Genomic DNA, 15,496 nt, shown 5'->3' with positions numbered 1-15,496 from the left:
CAGTTGCCAGCATGGAGTAATATGTATCCTGCCTGGGCAGGATACGCCAGAGATGCAGGCAACTTTGGCTGAACCCTTATTGGGAATGTTCACATAGTCTGTGATTTTGGATATTCCAGCTAGACAGTTTGATGAGAAGCAAGTAGTGGCTTCTTCTGGAAGGAGGGAACCCCTCCACACCCACCAAGCCCATCTCCCCCTCAGGCCGGAGCCCTCCTCCCCATCCCCCACCCCCTCTGCAGACCTTCCATAACAGACTCTCCCTCCAGACCTTCCTGTCCCACTCCCTGCCCCACCCAGCTCTTTCTTTTCAAAACCCCCAAGGTGCGCGTGTCCTTCTCCAGATAGGTTGGTGCTTTGATCTTTTTTTTTTTTTTCCTTTGGCTGCACAGGGAGGCTTGTGGGATCTTAGTTCCCTAACCAGGGATCCGGGTCCCCTGCACTGAGAGCTCAGAATCCTAACCCCTGACCGCCAGAGAATTCCCGGTGCTTTGATGTTTAAAGCCTCTTATTTTATTGTAAAGCCTACAAAATTGCCTCTGGCCTGAAGTTTTCTTAAGGCTTTGATTACTTCATTTCCAAGCATGGCTTCAGTGGAAGGAATTACTTCTTGAGGCAGAATAAGTTATATGGATTTTGTGGCCCTTTTCTGCTCTGAACATCCCCCCCGCCCTGCCATTCTGGGTTGGATGGGGAGCTGAGAAGCCTTTGTCAGAAATCCCAGCTCCAAACCCGCATCCCCCAGACCACTACTCCAGGAGACATGGGCACGTCAGGGCTGAACCACCTTGGGCAAAGGGCTTGAACCCAACACCCAGGGCTGCCCCACTCAACCCTACCTCTAGGGAGTGGGGCTCTTTTCTAATCCCTCCCACTCTCCAGAGAGAGGAGATTTTGTTAACTACTTACCCACTTCCTCCTAGGATCCCTGGGACCCTCCATCCACACAAAAGGGCCCATTCCCAGTTCAGTTCCTTCCCTGGAATCAAAATACCTCCCAGCTCACCACTCTATTCCTGTTAACAAGATAAGAGAACCAGGGCCAGGGAAGCCAAGTTGACGGAGGTTTTAATGCCTTCATTATATTCATGTAGCAAGCCTGCTGGTGCTCCTCCAAGGTTCAGGAATTTTCTACTTCTGCAAACCAGACTGGCAGGTCCCTACCTCCCACTTCCCAAGCATACCTCCAGAGATGCGCCTCGGTCCCTACTCAACACTTCCCTGCCCATCCTTGTGGCTTCACTGGGTCAGAGCCCACCATAACCTCCCTGCATTTATAGCAAATAGCTTCTCATGCAGCCTTTACCACCTTGAGATGAAATACTTAGGGACTTCCCTGGTGGCACAGTGGATAAGAATCTGCCAGTGCAGGGGTCATGGGTTCGATCCCTGGCCTGAGAAGATTCCACATGCTGCTGAGAAACTAAGCCCATGGACCACGTGCTGCAATTACCGAAGCCTGTGTGCCTGGAGCCCATGCTCCTCAACAAGAGAAGCCACGGCAACGAGAAGCCCAAGCACCGCAGTGAAGAGTAGCCCCAGCTTGCCACAACTGGAGAAAGCCAGAGTACAGCAATGAAGACCCAGAGCAATAAAAATAATTAATTTTTTTTAAAAAAGAAATGAAATACCTAGATAATGAAACCTACCTCCACTGAGAATTCTTTAAATGTTAATAAAATGTCCCAAAGTATTTATGTATAGTGGAAAGCTGAAATAAAAGGAGAGAAATTCATGAGTAAAAGAATACATATTTCAATATGCAAATGATACCTGAACTTGATTCCAGTAAGTTTCAGCTACTCAAAGTGCGGTCCATGGAGGACAGCCATCAGCACCCCTTAGGAATTTGTTACAAGTGCAGACCTCATTCAGAGTCAGATTTTAAAACCTCTGCAGGATATGTGAAAAATCCCCAGGGTATACAGACTTCTTGTGTGGGTGTGCTCAGTCGCTCAGTCGTATCCAACTCTTTGTGACCCTGTGGACTGTAGCCCACCAGGCTCCTCTGTCCATGGGGATTCTCCAGGCAAGAATACTGGAGTGGGCTCCATAACCTTCACTTGCCAAGTGGTGCTAGTGGTAAAGAACCTGCCTACCAATGCAGGAGATGTAGAAGACATGGGTTCAATCCCTGAGTGAGGAAGATGCCCTGGAGGAAGAAATGGCAACCTACTCCAGTGTTCTTGCCTGGAGAATCTGGTAAGAATCCCACAGACAGAGGAGCCTGGAGAGCTACAGTCCACAGGGTCCCAAAGAGTTGGACATCACTGAAGCAGCTGAGCACGCAGGGCAGGCAAGGTTTCATAACATCCACAGCTGGCACTGCCTAGATGAAGAGATTTTGCCCTTTTCTGAATTGGAGCATAATAACTAGTAAAGTGCCCACAATGCCAAGAATATTCTTCCAATTGACCCAGCAGTTGAACTCCTGGACCCTTCAGGGTCTATTTACACACTCTACATTTACAGACAAACTGGAATTAGGTTCTAGGCTCAGCTTAACAGGCTTTCCTCCTGCAAGAAAACACCCAGGACATTGACGAAAAGGAGGAAGAATCCAGGACAGTTCTCCCTTAAGGGGTGCTGTCCTGTATTGTGACACCAAAATGCACCCATAATTTCCCCAAAGGCCCCTGGGGTGCTTTGTACACCCTCCTCTCCTGGGAGCTATTATGCTCTAATCATTACCTTCCAGGCAGCAGGCTCCTGGAATCCAATGATTTTTTTCTGTTTAACTGGAGTACATCATGGAGAGTAATTCCAGGAATTAACAGAGATGGTGTCTGAGGAAAAACTGATGAATGGAAACAGACTTGTCAGTTTCTGCCCTTTTATGCTACTTGAAACTTTTAGACTGTTTTTTAAACCACTTTTTGAACTCATGTGTGCATGGGTGCTAAGTTGCTTCAGTCGTGTCCAACGCTTTGCGACCCTCTGGACAGTAGCCCAACCAGGCTCCTCTGTCCATGGGATTCTCCAGGCAAGAACACTGGAGTGGGTTGCTGTGCCCTCCTCCAGGGGATCTTCCTGACCCAGGGATCGAACCCACAACTCTTATGTCTCCTCCATTGGTAGGCGGATTCTTTACCACTACTGCCATCTGGGAAGCCCAAACTCATGTTTGGATCCTAATTGATTTTCATAATCTCATTATTAAACAGAGTCCCACAGTTTAAACATTACATCAAAAAATAATGTATTGCTTTGGACAGAAGGGTGTGATTTCTAAAATTTGCTTCAAATTGCCTGAGGGAGCAAGTGTGTGGGAGTAGAGATGAAACCGGATTAGTTAGGAGTTAACTGTTAGAGCTAACTGTTAGTGGTGTTCCTTCCACTCTTGCACTTTGGGAAAAACTGCATTGAAAAATATACACATTGAAAAGAAATGTGCCGTGTATTATAGTCAGTCCACCTCTTAAAATTCAAGGTCTCCCTGCACAAACTGCTATGGCTCCCTTTCCCTTTCCCTTCTCTATTTCCCACAGCATGGATCACCTTCCAACACAGATGTCATTCACATGTCACGTCTACTGCTCATCATGGCCCATGTGAATCACAGTCTGATTTAACGATTACTCCATAATCAAACAGTTTTTCTACAATTGTGAAGAAGATGTTGGGGAGCTGACAGGAGATTTCCTAAAGTATCTAATTTGCTTATTCAGTCTCCTGCTCACCATATCACTCTCCTAAGTTCCACGTGGGCAAAAATCCATGATGGTTTTACTTGCTGATATTTAAAATTAAATGTGTAGCTTGCATTTCATTTTTCTTGGATAGAGTTGGTACAGAGGTTAAAAGCAAGAATTCTAGAGCCCACCAGGCTAGGTTCAAATCCCATCTCTGTCACCTACTAGCTGTGTGACCTTGGTCAGGTCACTTGGCCTCAGTTTCCAACCTGTGAAGTGGAGACATAGCCCCAATCTTAGTGGGTCGCTCCTGTTGTTGTTCAGTAGCTAAGTCATGTCCAACTCTGCAACCCCATGAACTGCAGCACGATGGGCTTCCCTGTCCTTCGCTGTCTCCTGGAATTTGCTCAAACTCATGTCCATTGAGTCAGTGATGCTCCTCTGACTGGTAGTAAAACGCTCCATGAAGGTTGGCTGGGTTTATTAGAGGTTACAGCACTCTTTTAGGGAGTCAAATAGAAGTGCACTTGGGAGACTTCCCTGGTGGTCCAGTGGCCAAGATTCCACATTCCGGATGCAGGGGGCCCGGGTTTGATCCTTGGTCAGGGAACTAAATCCCACAAGCCACAACTAAAGATTCCCCAGCAAAGACTGAAGACTTGGAGTGCTGCAACTAAGACCCAGCACAACCTAATACATAAATAAATATTAAATATTAAAAATTAAAAAAGAGCATTTGGCTCCTGTTGCAGCCTGATTTCTCCTGTGCAATGATCTCTGGAATAGTGAGGTTGGATCCTCCAAGGTGATGAGAATTGTTACAGGAGCTAAACGATATGAGGCTTCCCACCCAAATGGCTGACTGAACAACAGCAAGTGTTTAGCACCAACTGAACTCAGAGCCTGGTTAGGGACACTCCCAGAGGTCACTGGTGAGGATGGCAGGTGACAAGACTGAATACTTCCACCAACCTCTCCCTCTTCTGAAGTTTCGGCTCAATTGAGCAGCTACCTCCAAGGTCTCAATACAGCCCCAAATAGAGAGGGTTTCTGGAGATCACTGGAGGTGGAGATGGGAGGGAAGGACTAGTAAGTCGAGGCAGAGGGAGGAGGAGAAGGCCAGCGAGAAGGGAAGGGTGGGCAGAGAATGTGACGTAGGGAAGAGAGTGGGGGTGTCGCCGGGTGGTGCTGGGTATTAAGAAGGGAGGGGCCGGGGAATAAAAAGCGGGCGCCTGAAGCTAGCTAGGTGAAAGCTTGCAGAGCAATGCCTGAGACGCAAGGTAGGACTCGGGGGGCTGCAGAGTCCCAAGGGGTTGGCTGCGGGGGCTGTGCTGCACGCGGAGGAGGGACAGCAGGAGTTTGCTGGCGAGGGTGGATGCAGAGTCTGGGGTTTTGAGGACGGGACTGGGGGTGGTGAGGATGGAGAGACAGCTGGCGGGATTTAGGGGCTGAAAGTCTCGGGGTATGGCTGGCAGGGGTGGGGCTGGCGGAGGTTTCAGGCCCCCGAAACCCTGAAGTATGACCCTGGTTTTCTCGCAGTGGTAGCCCAGCCTGGTAAAACGAGAATGGATAGCTCGGCCTCCGGTGGGGCCTGCCCGCCTGGGTCCCGCCTCCAGATCCCAAATCCGGGAGGCAGTGAACGTGGACCAACTGCCAAACGAGCTGCTCCAGGAGGTGCTGAGCTACCTGCCCCCAGGCACGCTGCTCCGGCACTGCCGCCCGGTGTGCCGGCGCTGGCGAGACTTGGTGGACGGCTGGGACCTGTGGCGGAGCATCCTGCCCTGGAAACAACCCGACCTGTGGCCCGTCATCCGCACCTGCCTGCCCCCTACTGACGACCCCGGGCCCTGCACCCTGGGCCGCTTCTGCGAGCTCAGACCCATAGGACGCAAGCTCCTCCGGAACTCTCAGAACTCTCGTGGCCTAGGTGGGGAGCCCAGGAAAGGGGTACTCAAGGATGCGGATGGGAGGGTTTTGAGAGGTGTAGCCTCATGGGAAACCTATGGAACTTCTCCGTGGGCTGGAGGGCTGGTCGGGAACTTGGTCACAAATCTCTCTTTTTTTTAACTTTTTTATTTTGTAGGTATAGCAGATTAACAATATTGTGATAGTTTCAGGGGAACAGCGAAGGGACTGTCATACATATCCGTGTATTCATCCCCCACCCCTCCAAACCCCCTCCCATCCAGGCTGCCACCTATTGAGCAGAGTTCCATACAATCAGTCCTTGTTGGTTATCCATTTTAAATATAGCAGTGTATACATGCCTACCCCAAACTCCCTAACTATCCCTTTCCCCGCCCCCATCACACACCTTTTTCATTTTACACAAGACCTCCAGAAATCCATGGTTCAGCAAAGTTGGGACCCCTTGGCAATAGAGGGTCATGCCTAGGGCCCTTCTCAGATGAGCTTCCAGGGTGCCTACCAATGAATATCCCTATTCCCCAAGGGCCAGGACAGTGTTGAGTTCTTGTTATGGGTTCTCATTGATTTATGTTCTGCTTTCTTAGGTGGTGTCATAAAAAGAAACAAGTGTTGGACCTGGAGGAGGGGAGGGTCTGTGGCCAGAACTCCTGGATGGTGGAAAGATTGAGATTTATGTCTCTGACTGGTGAGTGTGACAAAAACAGCTTTAAAAACAAAGCTGACCTTGGCATGGGTGACAAAGCATATAGGCCTCCCAACAACCTCTTAGATTAAGCAGGAAGGGAAATGACTTCACCACCACCAGGGCTTTAGTACTTAGCGGTGTCCACTCCCTGAACCCTCGCCCAACCCCCAAAACGGACCTGGATGGGAAGATGCCCGATTAGATCCTATACAGAGGACTTGGTTCAGGAGGAGGCAAGATAGAGTTGGCTAAGAGATCAGATTCTGGAGCCAGACCTCCCACACTCAAACCGTGGCTTCCTGGTTTTGTGGCCTTGGGGAAGTCACAGGTGCAAGACAGGGTTCCACATCAGCCACAGAGCCAGTGCTTTGAAGTGTGACCTGTTTCATCGCCCTTCATGATCCTTGATCCTGTGGGTTAGCGTGTGTTTTGAAGTCTCAAACTGAGTAGTTCAGAAAGGGGAGATGACTTCCCCTAGTGGCAAAGGAGAACCTGGCATTAGGCTCATGCTTGCTGACTCCAGAGCTTGTGCTCTGTATGATGGTTTTGAAACCATGATGGTCCGTGAGCACCTTCCGTGGGATACCTGCCTCAGACAATTTCAAGGGAGGCAAATTCCAAACCTCCGCATCTTTGTTCTCTGTTTTAAATAACTCAGCTACAGATCACATCTATGGTGGGAGCATCATATAGTTATTCTTCCCAATTGCTATCTCATAATCCTCCAGTTTTACAGAAAAAGAAAGCCCCTTATTGTGTTATATGGTCCCCAGATGTAAAGACTACTTGAGAGATAAGCAGAGTGATCAGCTGAAATTTTGGCCTTACCAAATTTCCTTTTTTTTTTTTTTAATGGTCCATTCTGTGCACAGCCTGATGATGAAGGTTGGGGATTTCGGAAACTCAAGGGCTTTTGTTTTTTTGACTGCACTGGGTCTTAGTTTCCAGCATGCGGGATCTTTGACTTTGCAGCATGTGAACCCTCAGGTATGGCACATGGGATCTAGTGCCCTGATCAGGGATCAAACCCCAGCCCCCTACACTGGGAGTGCAGAGTCTTAGCCACTGGACCACCAGGGAAGTCCTGTGCTTATTTCATTTTTTTCCTTTTTAAATTTTTTGGCTGTGCTGCACCAAAATATAAATATCTTAGTTCCCCCACCAGGCATGGAATCTATGCCCCCTGCGGTGGAATCATGGAGTCTTAACCACAAGACCACCAGGGAAGTCCCCCAAACTTACTTTCAATCAAGGCACCATAAACTGCCCCCTCTGCAAATCCATCTCATTAGAAGATGTATTTACAGTCAACTTCTGTTTTTAATTCTTTATCAAACTATTGTAGCATATTTGTATGGCTTTGAGCAATAGTGTACCAGTTGATTGTAATAATCAGTAACTCCTTCAGAGAAGACAATGGCAACCCATTCCAGTACTCTTGCCTGGAAAATCCCATGGACAGAGCCTGGTAGGCTGCAGTTCATGGGGTCACAAAGAATTGGACACAACTGAGAGACTTCACTTTGACTTTTCACTTTCATGCATTGGAGAAGGAAATGGTAACCCACTCCAGTGTTCTTGCCTGGAGAATTCCAGGGACGGGGGAGCCTGGTGGGCTGCCGTCTCTGGGGTCGCACAGAGTCGGACACGACTGAAGTACCTTAGCAGCAGCAGCCTCAGTTTTGCCATACATCACCCAGCAACCCTGAAAACTCCCAATGCCTGGGTCACACTCCATACCAAGTAAACAGGAGTGTCTAGGATGAGAGAGCCAGGTGTCAAGATCTTTGAAGTTTAGAGCCTACTGCAAGGTTAGAGGTCACAATGTCAAGAGCACCTTTCAACTGCCAGGTAGGGGGATTCTCAAAGCCACCCTCAGCCTCAGTAATTGACTAGAAAGACATAGACTTGAATGAAAACTCTATACAATTAGTTTATTAAAGAGAAAAAAGTACAGATAAAATTAGCCAAGGGGATGATCACAGGGAAGCATCCAGGAGAAGTATCCAACACCAGACTTCCATTGCCCTCTCCTCCCCGTGGAGTCAGGATGTACAATTGCCCTGGCCTTCATGGGTGACAGTATACAGGGAGTAATGCCAACCAGGAAGCTCACCTGAGTTTATAGGGGCTTTATCATGTGTTTAATCTCAGCCTCCAGGTCAGCTAATATTGCCTGAAGCATCTAAGTCACATTGCTGGTCTTCCTGGAGTGACCAGCCCCCATTATAGACTATCCATGTGGACATGGCCAGCACTCGACAATCACAGTGGCAGGCTGTCCCCAGGCAAACAAGGTTACTCCTGTCAGACATAAAATCCTAAGGGTCCAGAGATTACATCCCAGAAGCAGAGAGCAAAGACCATACGTTGGGACCTGCCTATGGGAGGAGGTGCTTCCCAAGTGGCTCAGTGGTAGAGAATTCGCCTGCCAATGCCAGAGACTCAGGTTTGATCCCTGGGTCAGGAAGATCCCCTGGCAAGGGGGATGGCAACCCACGCCAGTATTCTTGCCTGAGAAATCCCATGGATAGAGGAGCCTGGCGGGCTACAGTCCATGGGGTCGCAAAAAAAGAGTCAAGACATGATTTAGCAACTAAACAACAACAGTGGGTGGAGGTACCTTGAAGCCCGTGACTCCAATTAATTACCTGAAATGAATGTGCGTGAAGACCAGCTGGCTGCTTTTTTTTTTAATGGGCTCATTGTGGGATCTTAGTTCCCTCTTCAGGGATCAAACCCATTCCTGTTGAATTGGGACCATGGGGTCTGGACTGCCAGGAAAGTCCCTGGGGAGCTTATTTAATGCAATTCATTGGGATTTGTTGGGTATAGGCAAGATCCAAGCTGCCAAGGAACCCTGATGGTGCTTGGCCTGGGGACCACATTTTGGATTTGCATACATGCAGAGGCGATACACGTGAAACGGGCAGACATCCAAAAAGATGAAGCAGCAAGTTCAGCCTTCAAGGTCTCCCTTATCACATAGGTGGACCAGCCGACGTGGCTCTGACAATTTGTATCATCTCATTGTCCAACTTCTAAATGCCAACCAGTCCATCCTGGGTGATTTCTATGTTATGCCTGTTCCCATCGGCAGTGGACAGTGTCTCCTAGGTGGTGAGTCTCTGACAGGGGTGAAGGGAAAGGATGGTGGAGTTTCTGATGAACTAATGTTACATAACAAATTACCCCCAAATTTACTGGCTCAGTATCAACAGCACTCATTTTATCTCCTCTCATGGTTTCTATGAGGAGGGCTCTGCTGGGAGTTTCTGGCTCTGGTCTCTCAGGTAGTTCCCTTCAGACACTGGCCGGAGCTAAAGGGCAGAGTGGGCTGTGAGTGTGTACACAGCAGCTGGTGGCTGGCCAGGCAGCTCTTGGTTCAGTCTCAGAGCTTGGCCTTGGAATCTCCCTGTTTGCTCTAGCTGGGGCTTCCTCACAGCATGGCGGCTTCGGGGCAGGCAGCTGCTTCCTGGTGGCTCAGGGCTCTACCATGAGGCTGCTGGAGAAACCAGCAGAAGCTGCATTGCCTCTGTGACCCCACCATGGAAGTCACTCGGTGAAAGTCACTCAGCATCACTCCCACCACACTCTTGGTTGCAATGAATCAACCCGCCCAGATTCAAGGGGGTGGGAATAAGACCCCACCCCTGGGTAAGGAGTGGCACAATTCTAGAAGGATGTAGAACTGGAGACATTATGGCAGCCATCTGTGGAAAATATCGCCTGCCCGAAGGCCCTCAACTCAGCTTCTGAAGGCTCAAGGAGAATCACTTCTTCCTTTCTGTAGGTCAGCCATGTGCTCTCCAACTTCAGTGTGTGCCTTGATTGAAAGGGGACTTCCCTGGTGGTCCAGTGGTTAGGACTCCATGATTTCACTCCAGTGTCGCTAGGCAGGTTCATCTGCCCTAGTCCAGGGCTGACCTTGAAGACTACCCTACCTGACCGTACCTTCCAGGAGCTGGGACCACTGGCTGGGTCATCTCAGTAATCAGTGACTTGTAGCTCCCTGGCCTCCTGGGATCTCCTGGGTCCATTCAAGGGTCTGGATTCTTCTGCATGTGCTGAATGGTGACAGTTATGAGCGGAATGTCTGATCCAGCAGTGACTAGGGTGGGAGTGGAGGCAGGTGTCTAAGTCCATGACCCTTCTGCACCAGCCATCCATGAACTTGGCATAGAGCCTAGAGGAATCGTTAGCATCACTTCTGAAGCCAAAACTGTGCTTAGCCTCTCAGTCATGTCCAGCTCTTTGCGAGCCCATGGACTGTAGCCCACCAGGGTCCTCTGTCCATGGGGATTCTCCAGGCAAGAATACTGGAGTGGGTTGCCATGCCCTCCTCCAGGGGATCTTCCCAACCTGGGGATCAAACCCAGGTCTCCTGCATTGCAAGTGGATTCTTTACCATCTGAGCCGCCAGGGAAGCCAAGACTGCCAGGTTTCAAATTCCAGCTGTGACAAACTAGATACTCCGTATCTGTCCCATCCCTCCAGTCCCACTTCCCATTTCCAATTACTATCCTGGGAAGGTACACACTTTGGGTTACTTTCTCCTTTTTCTACCTATGTTTGTCCCACAATTATCATACAGCATTGTTCTGTTTTTAAGTTACGTGGAAATATTGTACTCACCAACCCACAACTTCATGTTTACTCTGAGGACCTGCTTTTGAATTAGTCCATATTATTACCTAGAGATCTTGTCCTTTTGTGTGTCAGTATTTAACTCTTTTTTAAGTGCCCTTCAATAACGTTTCATAAATTTTTTATAGAATACTGCATATTTTTTGTTACATTTCTTCTGAGCTACCTTAGGCTTTTGTAAACGGACTTTAAAATCTTTAATTTTCTATATTTATTCTTGGTTGTGCTGGACTTCATTGCCGCGCACAGGTTTTCTCTACTTGTGGCGAGCAGAGACTGCTCAGCGCTCAGTCTTCTCGCTGTGGCGGCTTCTCTTGTCGCAGATCAGGAGCTCTGCAGTGCTCGGGCCTCGGTAGTTGTGGAATATGGGCTTTGTTGCGCCGAGGCATGTGGGATCTTCCCAGACAAGGGATAGAACCCATGTCCCCTGCGTTGGCAGGTGGATTCTTAACCATTGGAGCACCAGGGACATCCCTAAAATTTGTTTAACAAAATAATTCTTAATTATCGAAACTACCATCTTTACCTTCTCTACATTCAGTAATATTAAGTATGGGCTTCCCACAGGGTCGCACAGAGTCGGACACGACTGAAGCAACTTAGTGTGCACGAAATGTTAAGCGTATTCACGCTGTGGTGGGGCCAATTTCCAGAACACTTTCCATCTTGTAAAACTGAAACTTTTTACCCATTAATCAACAATCCTCCATTCTCTCCACCTCACCCCCAGCAACCACCATTCCACTTGGTCTCTATGAATTTCCCTACTCTAGGGACCTTGTCTAAGTGGCATCATACAGTTTTTGTCTTTTTGTGTCTGGCTTATTTCCCTAGAGTAATGTCCTCAAAGGTCATGTTGTAGCATGTATCAGAATTTCTTTTTTAAGGCTGAATAACATTCCCAGCCTTAAAAACACCACATTCTGCTTATCCAGTCATCTGTCAAGGGACACGTGGCTTACTTCCACCTATGGCTGTTGTGAATATTTCTATAAACAGGGGTGTAAAAATATCTCCTCAAGACTCTGCTTTCAGTTCTTTGGGGTATTTATCCAGAAGTGGAATTACTGGATCATTTATGGAATTAATTTTTTTTTAACTTTGAGCTTTCACACATACACACAAAAGGAAGAGAACATAGCATAATAAAACCTCATATCCCATCACCCAGATTCAACTGTTATCAAGCTCACTTCTTGTGTTATGTTTTAAGTTTGTACTGAAATTATAAGATATGCACAGAGAAGTGCAATCTAAGCCCATCTGTAACCAGCTAATGGCTAAGAAATCAGACCTGGCCTCTTGTGCCTCCAGGGTGGTGTCACATCTTGGTTGCAGCTTGTGGGATCCTTGCTGGGTCACACAGAATCTTTCTTTGCAGCTCTCAAGCTGTGGTGTGCAGGCTCCAGAGCTCCTGGGCTCTGGAGTTGTGATGCAGGCTTAGTCGCGCCACAGCATGTGGGATCTTAGTTCCCTAACCAGGGATCAAATCCAGGTCCCCTGGATTGCAAGGCAGATTCTTACCCAGCGGACCATCAGGGAAGTCCCTTATGCTTATTTTTTTTTCTCTTCCTGTTTCAAATATAAATTTTATTTAATCATTTCCCTCTTTCGAGTATTATTATTTCAATAGAAAACATTAGGTGATCTGGCCCCCAATGCCAGGGTGCTTGCTCACCTGCCCTGAAGTCATCATGTTCTTTGATGCCAGTCTTAAGAGCCCAGTTTTTCCTTTCCTTTTAGGGGGTTATGCTAGAGAATATTTCACAAGGACTGATAATCGATTCTAGGTTCTCCAATAGGACTTATGCCAACTTCATCCTGTATGTGCCTTATGCATGGCCTTTATAGAGAACAATAGATAAAATCGATAGTTTCAGGTCGTTTAGACATCCTTATTTAATTGGAGTTTTGAATATACACTGCAATGTGCAAGACTTTATTACTCTACAAATGATATAGAATAAAATCAACAGAGCCAACAACAATAACAAAATCAGAAGCAGATATTTAAGCCAACCAGAACTGAACCATTTACCAAAGATTTCATTTAGACTAAAAAGTGTGTCCTTTGAAGGACTTTTTACTTTGTATGTGAGTCATTAGATGTTTATGTTAGAGGACTCATCTGATGTGAAAATACAACATTGTCTGAATTACCACACAAGTTTGTCCCTGCAAAGTAGTTTTAAAAATCAAGAGCCATTTGGCTTTGCAGCATCAGCTTTTCATCATAGAAACTTCAGAATCGTATAAATTAATTGACTGTAATAAACAAACATGGGCTATATGCCAATGGGAATACTTTAATAGCGCGTAGGAACATCTCAAAAGTCAGTGATGAGAATTACAAGGGGCTCCTATGAGTCTTATTGACCGATGAATTTGATGACAAAATCCAGTGATTGGTTAAATTGCCCCCAGTAGTCATTGCCCGCAGTAGTGATAGTCACTAAAGTGTTCTTGCCTGGAGAATCCCAGGGACGGGGGAGCCTGGTGGGCTGCCGTCTCGGGGGTCGCACAGAGTCGGACACGACGGAAGTGACTTAGCAGCAGCAGCAGCAGTCACTGCCCTCAGTAGTGATGGTGTCACTGAAGAGTTTAATAAATTTTAATTTTGACTGCAAGACAGACATTTGGTAACAGCACATTTGAACTGGTGCAACGTGTCTTTCAGGTGTGGCCCAGACTCTTCAGTCAACTGCCTGCTACTCTTGTCATTTTCTTCTCTTCTGAGCTTGGTGATGCTTGTCTTAGTTTAAATTAAATGCTAGAAATAGCCATCAGAGTCCCTTCAGGTGGAGAATGAGAGATGTGAATCCATGAATTAATGTCTCTCAGTTTGTCAGTGCATAGGTTGGTAATAATATCTTATAAGTTTCTTTCTATAATGGCTGCAAAGAATCATTTTTTAATGTCCTTTCCAATAAACAAAATCTCTGGATTGTAATCCATGATCCTCCCCATCTCCTGGGAGCTCTTTGTAAAAGTAGTTCCCAATTTTTTAAAAGTATCTCAATAATGTAATGTGTTTCCTTTGAGCCATCTTGGGTGAAAATTTTCAAAACACTGTTTTCCCCATAAAACTACTTTCTCAGATGTCCAATATACATGATGAAGTATCAACAATTGGGTTTCAACAGACACTAATGTTTGGTTTGGTTTGGTTTTATTAGAGCTAAACCATATTTGTGTGCTGGGGTCAAAATTCCTCCTTTTTGTTGCTGTATCTGTTTCTCTTCATTAGTAGCAATTTCTTGAACCCATAGGAAAAAACCTTATATTGGGTTAGCAGGGTTAATGGAGAAAAGTGGACATTTTCACAGCTGGACAGAATAAATATTTAAAGCTGCCTGTTGGCCTGCAGCATCAGCAAGTGATTCCTTTCAGCTTCCATAGTGTCAGATTTGGAATGCCTGGTGTTTTAATAATTGATAGCTGCTTTGGCAGTTGTATAGCAATTAATAACTTGTCAATCGGTTTTCTATTTTTTTTTTTTTTTTGGTAGGTTGCCCTGAAGATGTTAAAAACTTTATTGTTGGGATATCCCTGGTGATCCAGTGGCTAAGACTCCACATGCTGGGTTCGATCCCTGGTCAGGGAACTAGATCCCACATACAGCAATGAAGATCGAAAATCCCAATTGCCAAAACCTAGATTGGGCACAATCAAATAAATAATTTCTTAAAAGTACTCATTGTTTTCATGGCATTCCAAAGTTGTGTACCACTCCAAAAACATAATGACTGTCAGTATAAATATTTGTTACCTGGTCTTTAATTGACAAGCTAAAAAATTAAGGCAATTAATTTAGCATGTTGTGCTACCTTTGTTTCTGGTAAATAAGAGCTTTCAAATTATGTCCACTGTGGGTGTCATTGCATATCCAGCTCAATAATGTCCCTGCTCATCCTTTACGTAGGACACATCCATAAACTAATTATATCAGTATTATCAATAGGGGTTTCTTGTGTTAACAGGTCATTCCTGGGAGCAAGAAGTTAATCCAATCTGTTAACAAAATGCAATCATTTTTTTTTTTCTGTTGTGATGCTGGAAGTTGCAAGACTAGAGTAGATCAAGCCAGAGTAGTACTGGGAATTCCCTGGCCACCCAGTGGTCAGGACTTGGTGCTTTCACTGTGGGGCATCCAGGTCTGATCCCTGGTCAGAGAACTAAGATCCTGTAAGCTATACCACGTGGCCAAAAAAACAAAACAAAACAAACCCACAAAAACCAGAGTATTAAAGCAACAATACTTCATAAGAAGTCTGTTGGCTTATAGAATTGTGTGGCGTGTTTTGAAAGTATAGAAGAGACTGTAAGACATAGTTAAAGGAGACCCCATTACTACTTCTTCAGTAGCCTTCCATAAGAGAGTCGTTTCTGAAATAACCATCACACAAAGTGAAAGTCCCTTTGCTACCAAGTCTAATTTAGTTTTGTAGCATAAAAGCAAGTCATCGACAAGCATTTTTGTAAAAGCATTGGAGTAAGACAATAACCGTCTGTCTACAAGGGCAAAAGACTTACGCGTGGTTAAAGACCTGATAACAATGCAATCGTCAAAGAAATTTGGCTATTTCTGTGACATACAAATTTT

At 46.3% G+C, this 15,496-nt stretch overlaps 1 protein-coding gene across 1 annotated transcript; it reads left to right on the top strand.

Annotated features, from left to right (window-relative positions):
- Positions 1–4,095: 4,095 nt before the first annotated feature.
- Positions 4,096–14,586, top strand: LOC147353801 (F-box only protein 27-like). The gene is made up of 4 exons (XM_086349389.1): positions 4,096–4,101; positions 5,178–5,559; positions 6,146–6,246; positions 14,402–14,586. Exons 1-3 carry the CDS (start codon positions 4,096–4,098, stop codon positions 6,226–6,228), a joined length of 471 nt encoding a protein of 156 aa, XP_086205515.1. The 3' UTR covers positions 6,229–6,246; positions 14,402–14,586.
- Positions 14,587–15,496: the final 910 nt, after the last annotated feature.

This window comes from Bos grunniens, chromosome 18, assembly GCF_055505025.1.
Source record: "Bos grunniens cultivar Pamir isolate PY7600 chromosome 18, Bosgru_T2T1.0, whole genome shotgun sequence".
Taxonomy (NCBI): Eukaryota; Metazoa; Chordata; class Mammalia; order Artiodactyla; family Bovidae; genus Bos; species Bos grunniens.
This window is presented reverse-complemented; position numbering and strand designations above follow the sequence as displayed.

Bases quoted from the DNA above. Each gene is read 5' to 3' on its own strand.
- LOC147353801 (XM_086349389.1), top strand. The intron at 5,560-6,145 runs GTGGGGAGCCCA...CTGCTTTCTTAG, and splicing joins TCAGAACTCTCGTGGCCTAG to GTGGTGTCATAAAAAGAAAC.